The sequence below is a fragment of the Scomber scombrus genome, chromosome 17 (genome assembly GCF_963691925.1).
Source record: "Scomber scombrus chromosome 17, fScoSco1.1, whole genome shotgun sequence".
Classification (NCBI taxonomy): Eukaryota; Metazoa; Chordata; class Actinopteri; order Scombriformes; family Scombridae; genus Scomber; species Scomber scombrus.
This window is the reverse complement of record NC_084986.1, coordinates 4,371,431-4,387,290: the sequence shown is the minus strand read 5'-3', so window position 1 is coordinate 4,387,290 and position 15,860 is coordinate 4,371,431. Positions and strand designations below refer to the sequence as shown.

General features: G+C 37.1%; 1 protein-coding gene across 1 annotated transcript in view; it reads left to right on the top strand.

Moving 5' to 3' along the window:
- The first annotated feature begins 1,101 nt into the window (after positions 1 to 1,101).
- pax1b (paired box 1b) overlaps positions 1,102 to 15,860 on the top strand; it is a 28,300-nt gene continuing 13,541 nt past the window's right edge. Inside the window, exons 1-4 of the mRNA XM_062437766.1 lie at positions 1,102 to 1,108; positions 1,216 to 1,782; positions 5,086 to 5,225; positions 5,761 to 5,995. Coding sequence (XP_062293750.1) covers positions 1,102 to 1,108; positions 1,216 to 1,782; positions 5,086 to 5,225; positions 5,761 to 5,995 — 949 coding nt within the window. The remainder of the gene's footprint in view (positions 1,109 to 1,215; positions 1,783 to 5,085; positions 5,226 to 5,760; positions 5,996 to 15,860) is intronic.

Below are 15,860 nucleotides of genomic sequence, written 5' to 3'. Positions count from 1 at the left end.
AGTCAAACTCTTTAAACCTGTAATTGAAAGTGTCAAAACAAACACTAATTGGGTCTTTAATGACAATTAGCTGCTATGTTACCAATGATGACAGCTGCATAATTAACATGATTAATATTATCAACACTGAAAATGTTTTTATTAGTCTTCCTGTTTTTATTTGAATGTTATACAAATGTAAAATGCAACACATATATAATCCTCAATTAACAAAAATATCAAAGCTTTTGCAACTCTAATTAGCTGCTAATTTAATTAAAAAATAACACCAGCAAACATAATTTAATAATAATAAGACATTTAACCTGTTGTCTGTTCAAAGAAGTTTCGTTACACAAACCTGGCCTCATTCTCTGAGCTGAATTTCGTTTCTTATTATTTTATTATCTGATTCATTCTTACTCCTAGCATGCATTGAAACAAGAACTGTTGTTAGTTTAATGTCATTATTGAGCATTACACGTAAAGAAAACTTCTTTTAAATAACTCTTAAGAATTTTAAAAATGTATCAAATAAAAACATTTGATAGTTTGCAGCTTCTCCATAAAAAAGCTCAAGCAGCCATAAATTTGATCAAAGTACCCTAAAAATAAGTAAATTATTATTGTTGTTTTTTTCTTCTAAAAATGATTTTATACAACTTTAATTATTTTGTGAGCCTGTCTGTTAGAGATGAGACAAACAATAATACTACAGGTTCAAATGGTTTTATTTTTAACAGCTTTAACCCTCACATACTGTTCATATTCACACTCTTCACAGTATCCCCTCGTAATTAGAGTCTCTGCCAATTTTCTGCACAACAAATCAGTCATGAATACGTCATCAGTCACAGATAATAAAGCCAGATTAATTCTTAATGAAGCTGAACTGAGAGTTTATTATTCAGTTTTCAGTTTTCTTGTTTATGGAGAAGAAGAAAAAAGAACTATATTAAATGTGAAGAATGCAACAGTATTTAAAAAAAAAAAAAGTTTTTATAAATATTTGTCAAAAACTCATTATATATCAGCTGCATTCAAATGCTTTAAGGAGAAGTCATCACATTTCAGGATAAAAGTAAGAAGTATTTAGAGTATTTACTGCTTTCAAATGTAAAAATGAACAGTATGTGAGGGTTAATGTACTTTTAGGATAGTTCTGTCATTAAAAAGTGTCTAAAATCGCCGATGATGAGTAATGAACTGTTGTGTAATTGACTCCCGTGTGTGCAGAGCAGAGCTACGGGGAGGTGAACCAGCTCGGCGGGGTGTTTGTGAACGGCCGGCCGCTGCCCGCCCCGCTGCGGCTCCGCATCGTGGAGCTGGCTCAGCTCGGCATGAGGCCCTGTGACATCAGCCGCCAGCTGCGCGTGTCTCACGGCTGCGTGTCAAAGATCCTCGCGCGCTACAACGAGACGGGCTCCATCATGCCCGGTGCCATTGGTGGCAGCAAGCCGCGGGTCACCACTCCCGCCGTGGTCCGCAGCATCCAGGAGTACAAGCAAGGAGACCCGGGGATTTTCGCCTGGGAGATCCGAGACAGGCTGCTGACAGACGGGGTGTGTGATAAGTACAACGTGCCGTCAGTGAGCTCCATCAGCCGGATCCTCAGGAATAAGATTGGGAATGTTTCTCAACATGAGATCAGCAAACCGGCTCCGGCTCAGATGCCCCCATACGGACACGTCTACCCTTACTCACCCACCGGGAGCAGGACCGGAGCAGGACCCACCGGGCACGTCGGGCTGCCCCGGAGCTGGCACAACATCCTGGGCATCCGAGCCTTCATGGACCCGGCAGGTGGGAGGAAACACTTTAATAACACTTAAAAAGCTCAAAAATGAAACTTTTCCCACTTTCTTGCTGCTGCTTATAAATTATATGATGTTTATAACAAAATAATTAAACCCTCAAACTGTTAATAAAGTAAATAAATCAAACAGGAAATCAATTGAATAGGCCTTTATTGTCTTATTAGTCAATCATTTCAAATTTCTCCAAAATTCAGCCTTGGCATATTTAAAATAAAACTGAATTGTGCACAATTTATTTGTTTTAAAGATGTTTGTCCGCATTAAGTGAGTTTGTAAAGTTGGAGCCACCCGTGGTTTTAGCTTATTATTGTTTCAGGTGAGTTTTAAAAAAATAAATGCCATAAAATAAATAATATTACAAGCTAATAATATGATTTAAAACTAAAAACTAGAAAAATGGGATGTAGTTTAATTCTGCACCACCTGTAAGTCTGTACATGTTTTAAATGATTTATTTTCATATTTTAATGATTTGTTCAATCTAAAGCATTTAAAGTTAGTCTTCTTCACAATGTTAAGAATACACTTATAGGTAAACTGTGCATCATGTATTCATTTATTATTTATATTAATGTAAAATTAGTCACAAAAAACGTGACGTAAAATACTCATAAATATATGGAGGCTTTTAAGTGCTGAATTAAAAGCTTCTTAAAGTTGTTAAAAACCTCCAAATTTCCAGAAAAGCACAGAGAGCATAAACTAAAATTATAAAAACTATATATGTGGTCATATGTTCATATTAAGGAGCAGTGGGGTAAAACAGATGTTTAGCTTGAGTCCTTAAATTAAAGACTCTTTAAAAGTGTCTTTATCTTACTTTTTGCTGATGAGGATAATAATCAGATGGGTCGATAATACTCCACCAATAACCGTGGAATGACTCATGCTGATATTTGAGCTGATATCAGTCAAATATCTGCAGATTTAACTGTAGAATTCGTGATTTTCTCTTCAAGACTCGGACGTCCCTTTTTAAATATACTTCTCAAAGACTTAAATATGTTTTAAAAGGAAATGACAAACTGCAATTTCAGCCCCTATTTAATTCTCCTTCTTTCTCTTTAAATGATTATTTGCTATATTACTGCATTTTCTTATATATTTTTTACTTTCACAGCATATTTCTGTGACTCTTCCTGTAATGCCATGCTCCATAAATACTCAGCACATCATGTATTTAGCTCTTGTGGCTGTTGTTTACTGTTTGTATTGTAAGTATAATAAAAAACATTGTTCAAATACATAAATACACAAAAGGCCTGTGTAAGATCAAACTGATATAGAAGATAACAAACATACTACACAGCTATCTTATGCAAAATAAGCCAGTTTGAGGGTTACCATAAACAAATGAGCAGTTAAAGTGTTCAGTTAGTTACTATGAGTGGGAAAAAAATGACATATTAAACTATAAATCTTATTATTTTACAGTTTAATTGATTTTATTTCTCTCTTCACAGTGTTTTTTTTTTTACATGTTGTTTATTTAAAAGCATTTATGCCACTTTGAATTAGCTCGGGTGCCAAATTTCTCAGTAAACATGGCGTGATGTTCAGCTGCTGTTTTTTATTTTTTTGAGTCTTGTTCACATCTGCAGGGAGTTATTAATGTTTTCATGCTGTCATCTTTGATTCTTCTCTGATTTCACTCAAACATATTTTGGGGTCTAAACTGGATCCAGAACTTCTTCTTCTTCTTCTTCCAGCTTGAGTATCGATTCATTTTAACCCTGAAACGCCTCCAGATTCATTTTTACATCGTCCAAAACCTGCAGAACTTCATTCATTTTTATGTTTTTTTAAAATTACTATTAAGAAAAAAGACTCTAAAAGCATGAAAGACAGAAGAAATGATGCTTTATGCAGTTTTTCACATATAGATACAGTTGTTTTTATTGCTTTGACAGTCTGATGAAGTTTCATGGTAAACGTATAGATACTAAAAATGACTTTGAACATAATGACTTTGTTTTTTTTTAAATTTGAGATCTTGCTGGTGAGGATATATTTATTTAAAAAACAAGTTAACAATGTATAAAATGTAAAAATCTATGAATTTATCCATTTCAAACAGCACAGATTCATCTTTTAATGTGAACAGTAACATTCCTGCTCTGAGGAAAATGTGTCTTCGTGAGAATCTAGTCTTTTCAAACTGATGTAATAATGCAGCTGTAATCATTTTGAAGCTGCGCCTTTGTGTAAATCTCAAAATAGCATCTGTGTTGGTGAGAAAATACTCAAATCTAGTGTAAAGATAGTGGAACCATGTAGCCTGTAATAACAATAACAATAGTGTTTAGTCTTTTTAGTGTTGGATGTGAAGTTGCCAAAACTTCAGATACCTTGAAAATAAAGCTTTTCTAAAACATAAATGATATAAAGCAGCTTCATTTGCAAAATAGCATCAGAGTTGAAAGAAGAAACAACGTAAAATGAACCGTGAGACTAAAAATAATTCAGTGAGCGCAAAGTTTTGTGCTGCTCAGCAGTTTTGGCAAAGTAACTGCCCTCAATTTAGCAAATATGGAGGAAATACAACAAAAAAAACCCATCTGTAAATAATAAAAACGGCAGTCAGCCCAGCAGAAAACCAGAGTCTGTTTTATATCAAGGTATTTTGTGTTTGACTTTTGTAAACAGAAGGGAAAAAATCTGAGAAGGGGTGAGAGATTTTCATCCAGTCATTTTCTTTACCGCTTAACCTCTACAGAGCGAGAGAGAGAGAGTTGGGGAGGCGAGAGGCGGGGAAACCGTGGACAGGTCACCAGTGAGTCACAGGACTGATATACAGTATAGAGACAGACACGCTAAACACCTACAGGCACTTTTTACAGTCACTAATTAACCGAACCTGCATGTTTTTGGTCTGTGGGAGGAAGCCAGAGAGAAACCCACACAGGCACGAGGGGAGAACATGGAAACGCCACAAAGAAAAAGGCCCGAGCCAGCCGGTCTTTGTTGTGAAGCGAAAGTGCTAACCACTACACCACCCTGCCAACCTTTTTACATCATTTTTTAACATTTATTTGTTGAGGATATTCTCCACTTTTCTTCATAGTAGTGAAACAAATCTTCCTGGTCATTAATACTAAGTTGTTTCTCCTCGTTTTTCCCCTTAAAAAACACTTTCTTTTCATTTCTAACTGGCTTAAATATCATTGAATATGAATCAAACTGATCTTTTAAGGTGGACTAAAATTGTTTGCATGAGTTTCCAATTGGAAAAAAAAAATGTTAACATATCTTTAATGAAGTGTTCATTTGTTTATTTTACTATTTGCAGCTCTGTCTGGATCTGATGGTCACTCAACCAAAGTGGAGGACTGGACCAGTATGACCAGTATGAGCAGCAGACCGTTACCTTCTGGACTCAATGGAGCCGACAAAACCAACAACGAGCCAGACCTCAAATACCCACAACAGGTAAAATAAAATAAACATAAAAAATCTCGTAAAATTGATGGAATTCTTTACTAATTTGAGTTTTCCAGTTTTGGGAAAAGTACAGAACTGCAGCTTATTATACTTTAATAGGAATTAACCCTAATAACCCTAACCAATCAGAGACTAGTATTTCCAGTGGCTGTGGTGGACATTTTTGGAGTGCAAAGACATTTTTGAGGTCGGCACATTCTTGGAAAATATGTTTTTAAATTTGGAAAGAAAGGAAATTTTTTGGAAAATTACAACATCACTGTCTATTTGTGGGTGAAGACTTTAAAGGGTTAACGTTAGAACCAGGTTAAAGGTTGAAGATACGATGTAGGAAACGTTGCCAATGGTTGTCTACACCAGTATGTGCGGTTAAGTATAAAATTATAATACTCTAATACTAGAAGCAGGAAAACCCCGGTCATTAAATGTATCCATGAGATTTTCTGTTTGGTGAGTTACTTTAAAAAATATACAAGCTGTCCTAATTTACTTCTGTTTATTTTTCTCTCTTTTTTCCCCTCAGTCTTCATCCAGCCTGTCTGGTTACGTCCCAGCTTGTGCGTACTCTCCACCGAACCAGTACGGTGTGTACGGAGGCCCGGCGGCCAACTACATGATCCCTGGACACCACTGGCAGCCTCAGTCATCCAATCTGAATCCCAGTTTGACTCCCAGTCTGGTTCATCCCGGACCCGCTGCATCGCTGGAGGCTGCAGATTTCCACCATGCTACATCTTTTAAACTTTCACAGAGAGAAGGTGAGAGTAATGAACACTCACACATGCTTTAACAGAGTAAGATGTGATCTGTTTCCAGTATTAGACACTATATGTTTGGATGAAAATGATCTACTTATTGACACTGGATATACAGAAATTGGGTGTTTATCCACCAATACATTGACATTTACAGTTATATGTCAGTTCTTTTGGAAGACAGAAGCTGAAGGAGAAGTCGACTTTGTGGGCCGGCTGAAAATTATAAATCTAAGAAACTGTTTTCTAGGAAGCCGCAGCACTGCCATCCTGTGTTTTATGCTATAAAAACACATCTGAGGGGCTTTATTTTCTGCTAGACGCTGTGTTTTTGTGCTGAAGAACCACTAATGTGTGTGTTTTTCAGAGACAGGGTTGGCCCTGTTGAGATAAAAATGGTCCCAAATTACACAGCAGAAACAGCTCCTGCTTTTGATAGGAAAAATGTAGCTTTGCACAAGTATATACATACAGATGATATACTGCGCCAAACTCAAAACTATATGTTACCTGATACCAGGTCAGGTTCTGGTTAATATGATCGTAGGTAGTGAAAAGAAGAAAAAAAAAGACGTTTCCTTTAAATAATAGAAAAGATATTTGTATATACATGTTATTAATGTAGCTTTTATAGTTTCTTATTGTTTAACTAAAGGTTTGTATCAAAGAATAAAGCTAAATAATCAAGCTCTTTTCATATTATTGAATAAATCTCATGCACACCTCTGATCTGCAGCTGCAATTTCAACTGGAAAAGTTGGAAGATAATGATCACAAATCTGATCTCCAACCAGCAGCCTCAAGCCTCATTGAAGCCGTTAAAACAAACAGCAGACAGAAATCAACAGCCAACAAAACCAGTTCGTCAAAAAGCTCAACAAACATCGTGTCGTCTCTCCCCCTCCTTTTTCTCACAACCGGTCAAGGCAGATGGCCGCCCACCTATAGAGCCCGGTTCTGCTTGAGGTTTCCTCCCCGTTAAAGGGGAGTTTTTCCTTTTCTGCTGTCATCGAGTGTTTGCTCCTGAGGGGGAATGTTGAGTTTCTTTAAATTAAAGAGTACAGTCTAGACCTGCTCTATGTCAAAAGGGCGCTGACTTGGCGTTTGTAAAGGCTGCTTCAACATCCAGAAAGGCTAAAATAACCGATGTCCAAGCTTGTTCTTTACTATATATAGACTTACTATGTGTGTAATGAACTAACCACACATAAATATTTGTCTCTATTTCTAAAAATTACCTCTAATATCACCACAAAACATTCATTCAATGCTAATTTAAGCCCAACTAAAATTGTATTGGGTGTTGTTGTTTTTTCTGCTACAGCATACACATCTGCTCTGTGAATCGCTTGTCTTCAAACTTTAACTTTATTGTCCTTGAGGGGAAATTTGTCTTGCAGCCATGTAGAACAAAGCTCCAAGACAGAGATTTCAGGACACAGATAAGGTACATAAAACATAGATGAAACAATAAAGAAACAAAAAAGTGACAACATGTTTTTATACCAAAAGGGAGGAATTTATATTTTTCATTGGCCCATCCGATCCTCCTTATGTCAAAACAGAAAATCAAATCTTTACATGAAGCAGTAACGTGTCGTTCTATCACAGGCAGAGCAGACGGTCACACTGAGCCTGATTGCATCCTGCTACAAAAGAGCCACAAACTCTGAACTAGAACTTACATTAGCTTTCCTGCTAAAGTCTCCTTCTTATCGAGCTTACAGACATGAATGCACATCTTGTCCTGCACCTCAGCTTGTTGAACGAGTCACTAAACAAGCATTCACTGGGGAAAAGTGCACCGCTAACCTCAGTTAGCAGGCTACATAGCTAATTATCTGCTCAGCTGCAGCACATTAAACAGCATGTAAGCATACCTGCACGTCACTATGTATCTGTTAAATGCTGTGGTTTAGGAATTATTCTTCAATACCACGGCTAACAACACATTGTCTGCCCATGATGTGTATGCTAGAGTGCAAGTTTATGTATAAGAAAACAATGCAAAAAGTTTTTAACTGGACTTTAAATGAAATGCTACATTTATTTGCTGATTTTTTGGCGAAATGAGGATGCACTAAAAACTGTGAAAACAACGTCATGTCATAACCTTGTGAATTTGTTATGGTGAATGTGCAAACAGCGGCTTATTTCTACATCCAGCAGTTATAGAGCAACATTATAATTTATTCTGAGTCGTGCTTCTGTCCACCTGGTGATCGTAAGCTCAACATTCACTCTCTTTTAGCTCTGGTTTCTTCACCAGCTATTCACTAAGGCTGCGTTCAGACCAATAACGGCTGTACATGAAAAACACACATTCACTTGAATGGGGGTCGTGCTTTCACATAGCGGGGATGCAACCACACACGTTTCAGCATGGTTTAGCCCTCCGTCAAATAGATTGGGGAGAAAATAATTGAATCATGCGGGTCTAGACTTCCTAAATGTTATCTCTTGTAGAGTCAGGTTACTTTCACTTTACATGTACACATAATTTGATCCATTGTTAATTCAAAAATATTGATTAGTGCTGGTTGAAGAGAGCTAAACACAAGAGATGAAACTATAAATATAAAAAAATATAAACAGAATAAAACAAAACATAGGTATTTGATTAGGAACTTTTAAAATATATTTTTGGGATATTTTATGCCTTTTATTAGATAGTGACAGTTAAAGATGACAGGGAACAAAGGGGAGAAAGATGTTCAAGGGTAAGACATGCAACAAAGGTCCCATGCTGGAACTAAACCGCAGACATGGCATGCACCTTTACTAGTAGACTACTGGGGCATGCCTGGTTATGCACTATTTATTTGCAGCTATTAAGTCCTGTCATGAGATGATGCTGACATGACATGATTAATGATTTTTTTTTTTTTATTTGTTTTTTCTGCAGAGGACAGGAAAAGTCAGAGTCTCTTGAACAAACACCATCATGCAGCTCACAGATTGTCTACGGCCTCGTGACGGCACCGAGGAGCCACAGATGAAGTGATGTGATGCTGAAAGACTATCAGGTTTTATATCTGAGGAGAGTCGAGACAAAGTGACTTTTACTGCTCCAAACTGGAGCTGGAGACCTGAGGGAAACTCAGTCTCAATCTGCTATGATCTGCCCCTTCCAGGGCTTTATTTAGTGATTTACTACGTTTTTTCACAATGAGCAGCATGCAGAGAAGAGGTGAAGGAAAAATTTACCAAATGCATCCTGAAATTGTCATTTTTTTCCCTTTAAAAACAAAACTGTCTGGGTTTTTTTTTTTTTTTTTACCTTGAACTTGTCTTTCAACAAACTCTATGTCTGCATATTTTTTTTTTATGAAAGGGAATGTATCGGTTGCATTGGGATTGTATCTTATAAAATATACTGGCAAAGCTGTAAGTATATTTTTCTATAAATGTGCTTAAATAAAGACATGCAAAAGAAAATGTATCTCTGTGGTAATGACGGCATTAAGAGCAAAGGTTTTCCAGATGTTTGAACAGAGCAGCACAACAGATGGTCAAATATAGTAATAATGGTATTAATAACAATTTATTTTTTAAACATAAACTTCATCTGTTAAACACCCAGAGTTTCTTTTAGAGGATTACATATGTACGTATGTATCAAACACAGATGTTACAGATCACATCTTCATTGGAGCATTTAAAGATAAGTCAACAGATAGAAGTAAAAAAATAAAAATTTAAATAGTGGCCGTGAATATTTAAAAATGCCACTAAAACAAGACGTAACAAGACGTGAATTTACTGAACGATATAAGAGGAAATCATATTTTAAGCTCAGGAGTTACATTCATACTGGAAAAATCAGTAACACGCCATTTTCATCCAGTGCCGACCTTCGGTGTCGTGAAGCAGGTCGAGTGAGGTAGTCCCTCTTTTTTTGTTTTGTTTGCCTTTTCGCCAAGAGTCAGATGAGCAGATTGATACCGCTCTCATGTTTGTGTGTCCTGGAGCTGGGAAACGGTTAACTTAGCTTAGCAACAGCTAGTCTGGTTCTCTCCAGAGTTAAAAAAAGTGCCGACCAGCACCTCTAAAAGCTAATTAATGAACATTCATCGTTACTTTTTGGTTTGTTTCTTTAAAAAAAAAAAAAACATTTATCTTCTCAAACAGCGACAAACACACAGACAACCAATGCTTACTACAACAGATATATTAGAAACCATGGATACCTAAAATTAAATTATAGACTGAATACATCGGCAGTAACAGAAGAATAGGTTTTTAAAAAATTCTACTCAGAGATTACTGTAGTGAGTTTCTCAAAAATGTCAAGAAGAGACGTCTCACTTTGTAACATTTAGTAGTTAAAGAGATCTTCTCTAGATTCATGCATAATGTCTATCAAGTTTGGAGCAGTGCAAAAAAGGGCAAAGGATTTTTGTGGTGAAGGGTTTCGGAAATGGTTTGAAAGACGGATGTCCAGAACGTAACCAAGACGGGAAATGTTCAGTACATGTGAAGGAGTGAGACAGGAGCTAATTTTAGATATGTGGATACAACAGATTACTTTAAATTGTAAGAGTGTGTATCCGACTAAAGATTACTTCCTACAGAGCATCCCATAGTCGAGTGGTTACAGTGAATGCAAAATGTCAGCAATGTCCCTGGATCGAGTCCAACAAGGGACTTTAGTTGCATGTCATCTTTAAAGGTAAAATCTCAGTCTCAAAATATACATAAAACCTTTTGACGTGGGGTTGACAGACAGAAATGTATCAGCAGTACTGACTGAGTGTATATAATGGAATTGACATCTTGTTTGTTCAATCTGTCTGTACACACATATAATGTAGCATACCAGCATCCTTTCTGATGACAGGGTTAACCTATAACACATTTACTAGCCTGCTGTTAAGATTAATGTCATCAGCCATATTTTCTTCACATTAATGCAAATTAAGACACCACAAACATATTAAACTGTCTGATTTTATTTCTCTTGGGTCTGTCTTTCCATCTATCAGCTGATTAAAGTATCAGTTGGTCAAAGTAATACCCAACAAACTTTTAAAATGTACTGAAACCAAATTGTAATCAAACCCAAACAATGTGAAAATGCTCTAAAATCACATGTGCCTAATTTTTATTTGACATTAAATGATTTTTAACATGTAATATTACAAATGAATGTGCCAAATACACAGCTTTGTTGTTGTGTTTTGTTTTGTTTTTTAATGCGTGACTACAAAGATTCTCATCAATCTACTTAGTTGCAAAAATAGTTGCGTTACAAAAGAAATTCAGTGAATCTGTCAGAGATCCTGGACTTGGAAAACCATCTTACATTTCAAACTCATTAGCTGTTGCCTCTGCAGGTCAGGTGAAGCTTCCTGGAGGTTAAAAAAAAAAAAGGTGTAAGATGATCCATGAGCAAACAGCCCAAAGCAAACAGAAGCCGTCCATTAATACCTGAACAACCTGAGTCGAGCTGAAACAGAGATGGACAGAGCAAACACCAGGTCATTGTTTAAAACTGTCCTTTTAGGAAGTGTTTGAGTCACTTAGGATGTCAGTTAAGACCTCATTGCCTTTTGTATTATCGGCTTTGTAGTGCTCAGTGATTCCGCAGCCTTCTGTCTGACAGACTTGGACCACAACCACAACCTTTTTCACTGTTTTGACATAATGTAGAATATATCCTGTCGGTCTCACTTGGCTCTTCAATGCGAATTCACCTTTGACTCAATGCTTTTTCTGTCCTGGAGAAACATGAGAGAACATAAATAAAGAGACAATGTGGTAGAGCGTAGATCACTAGATTATCACCGGTGCTATTTGACACATATCTTAAAAACTTCAAACACTGAGAATCTGAACGGAGTCAGGCAGGGTCACGAGTATGCCGTGAGGATAAGATCTACGTCAGTGCGTTTTACTATTTCTGTGAGAACTATTTGAGGGACAGTTCATTTTGTCTAGTTAGCAAACAACACTAGATTAGGTATTTGATATTTAAGCCAAATATCTTCTGTGAAAATCTGGTAAACTGCATCCCAACACTTGTGTAGTGGGACGGCCAACATAAAGTTAGCAGGATTGCAATAATTGCTAACAAGGCCAAAGGTCAAATTAGCTAACAAGTCACAAAAAAATAACATTAGTGAGGTTAAATTAAAAGCAATCCACCACTTGGCTACCATAAAACTTAATACAGGGCTAAACTACTGGCCATCCAACTAAACCAGTAATAATATAAACTCTTAGTTATCAAGCAGAGAAGGAAGCTAATGTAAAATTAGCAGGACAAAGCTACCAATAATCAATCTATTCTATTTGTCACATGTTATCACATAAAGGTAAAATGACAATAACATGTAATGCCATCAGCTCCTTCAATTTGTGCTTTGGAAAGAGTTAAATAAAGTAAAATTAGTAGAATTAAATATGTGTATGATTGGAGGGAAAAGGGCAAAAACTACAAGCAATCTCATTTCTTTCTTACGAAATGTACGATGTACCATATTACATGCTGGATTGAGACAGAAGTATTAAGCCATATTTTGATGAAAACGTGAGTGTTTGAACATATTTAACGGGGCACGGATAGACAGCCTGTTTAATACATTTACATGGACCGATTGGTTTCTTTTTCCAATGTGAAAATTAGTCACCATCAGACATTGTAACTGATATAAAATTGAAAAACTACAAGCTAAATTTAAAATTTTTTAGTGTTCATTCAAAAGGCAGATTTAAGGTGAATCACTTACAGGAATAAAGTGAGAGGAAGATCTTCAATAGACGTGTACGCATCGGTATGACATATCTTTCATGATCACTGGAATTGTGTCTATAGCTATTAATTATAGATGAATCGTGCATTGTTCACACCTGACAGATCCGTGACTAAACGCTGTGTGGTTTTGTCTGACGCCTGCCTACAGTCTTTGCCAGTGTACCATAACTTTGCCCGTCCCTGAGTAATTACTGCAAAACAACAACTGTCATGTTGCAACCTTTTGAACATCAGGTATCAATTATTATAGCTTAACTTGTCAGACAGAAAATATGGAAGATGAAGCAGGAAGATGTGTTTGTCTTACAGACAAGAGCACTGCACCGTGGTTGTTGCTCTGTGGAAACTTTGACTTGTAATACTGCAGGGTTTCTACTTTTTAACATGATTTTAAAGGACATTTAATGGTCTAGACACTGATACGTTTTACAGTTAAAGCTCTCATTTTTTAGTGGGCATTACAAATAGAGATGGGATGGTCTATGAAGCTTTTTTCCTATCTTTATTCAGTTGAGAGCACGATTTATTGATTTCACATTCAGATCTTGTAATTCTTTCCCTCAAACCCTGCCCTAACATTCAAGTGGCCCCTGCTTGTGCTTAGATTTTCTCTGCTTCTGCTCAAACTGCATGCTTTCACTCATATATATTGTTGCTGCAACAGATTTCCTGCTCTCTCTCATCGCACTCAGGCTGCTTGTAAAACGTCTGCTCTCAGATTTCTGCTCTGCTCTCGGATTATTTGTGCAACATCCCCGTCACAATTCCCCAACTGATGTAAGGCCAAATGTAGTGTTGACCAATGAAATGATCCCTGCTGCCTTGCGGGCACATTCACCTTACATCTCATGGTGTAGACAGACTCCAACCACAACGGATCTGAATGCACTGCACCACTGAACGCTCTAGCCAGTGAGCGACGTGGCAGGTGATGCACTGCGAGTTGGGCGGTGTTTAGTTTTTGCTGTGTGCCGTTTCCAACATGGCGACCACGTTACAGACGCTCTCATTTTGCAGCCAAACAATACATTAAAGTATGTTTCTGAAAACATTTGATGTAATGCAGTAAAATAATCTTGTTTGATAGTGGATCAGAGTTTCGTGAGCCACCCACGTGGTGGACAGACAGTTACGATGGTTCTTCTGTGAACTTGCTGTGCCATTTCCATTATGGCCCGACTGATACTGGATTTTTGGGGCCGATGCCAATACCAATATTAGGGAGTAAAAAAATCCCTGTATTGATACCGGCCGATAATCTTATATATATGTGGTTACCAAACACTTGTGACAATAATATGCAATGGAGACATGACATTTTACAGTTGAAGAATAAACTTAATTTTGGAGTGCTTTGGTGAGTGGTTACTGCTTTGCTGCATGTCATTCCTTGTTTAAAACTTTATTATGTATATATTAAACTTGAATTAGGAAAACAGTTTAAATATATAAAATGCTGCCTATATATCTTTAAAAAAAAATCAGCACATATCGGACAGTATAAACACTGATACCGATATATCTTTGATAGGCTAATATCGGCCGATAATATCGGTTGAGCGATATATCGGTCTAGTATTCATCATGCACTACGAGGCTGGATCATGTGCTTTCCACAGAAAATTAATGGAATCCATCAACTTGACATCCATCAACAGATTGGGTGTGTTGGTACCAAATTAGAGCATCTTGTACGGGTGGTTGCTCTTTAACTATAGGTTCATCCACTCATACCCTCTGGGGCTTTATTAAATGTACTTCCCTTGCTTTCTTTATGACTTTTGGAATAAAAGGACAGTTGATATATATACTAATGTACTCTAATATACTCTAATAGTTATATATAACAGTAGCCGTTTAGTACACTGTTGGGAGGTCGGTGTAAAACCTGTCAAAAAACATTAGATCATTTTATGGTAATTTAAGAATGAAAGGTAACTTTGATTACTTTGTTTCTGTTTTACTACTGTCACAATGGGGCAACAGAATGAAGATGGCGTGACAAAGTTTAAAGGCCCAGAAAGACTTGGCAAGATGTGCATAAAACAGACGTAAGATGTAATGTTCGTTTGATAATGGTGACATTCTTACTCTGCAAAAACACGAACACAACAGGCGCACAGAGTCAGATTAGAGATGGTTCCCACAGATCACATCTTGATATCTGAAAAAACCCAGTGCCTTTTGCCATCTGATAGCATCTCTAATGAATAGCTGCTTGTACAGAAAGGCGCTGACAGACAGACGTAACAAAGCTGAGAGGGAGGGGAGAGCCGGTTCTCGTTGTATGGGCAATCACCAAATACCATCTCGACTATCTGAATGTCTTCTACGTTGCCACACACCATTTCAGCCATTCCATCTTTACTCAAAAACACTCCCACAACATAGTTTACTGCTACCACCCAGGTTTTGTCTGATAACACTTTCCTCCTGTCAAAGTCATGTTTGTGTTTTTGTGTTGCTGATGGCGACTGGCGATAGTGCCACGTGAGACCTGCATCAAGAGGTTTGCCGCCTGATGTCATATAATTTTGTTAAGTGAGCATGATGGTTTAAGAATGAAAACAATCACATCCATGCACGGAAGGTGAGAAATATATTTTTTTCTGCAGCATGTAGACAAAGGCCGGTGTGGGATGTAAATAGAGAAAAGAAGCCACACCCTTTTTTCCAGGTAGCTTTTGTTCTACTAGCTTCTGCATGTTTCTTATAGAGCGTTTAATCCATAATCCTTTCTGAAATGACTAAACATACTTTTTCTGCTCATATCTATTCCCTGGAGATATTTAATGTTGCAACCCTCATCATTTAGATTAAGATAAAACAATAGATGTTTTGTTAGAATTCAACAAAAACAGCTCCTATGAGGCGTTGACAGTGCCCTAATAGATAATCATTCATTAGAGCAGAACTGTGCAACCAGGATGTTTTAAGGGACACTAGCATACAGGGTGATGAGTCAATGTGTCAGTTTGCTTCAAATTGATGCTTGTTGGATCACTGAAGAGTGTTGGCGTCTGCATTGGGGCACTTATTCCAGAAAATTTTGTAACTTCCCGAAACCAACAATCAGTCAGGCATGCCGTCATTTCATGCAGCGATTTGGTC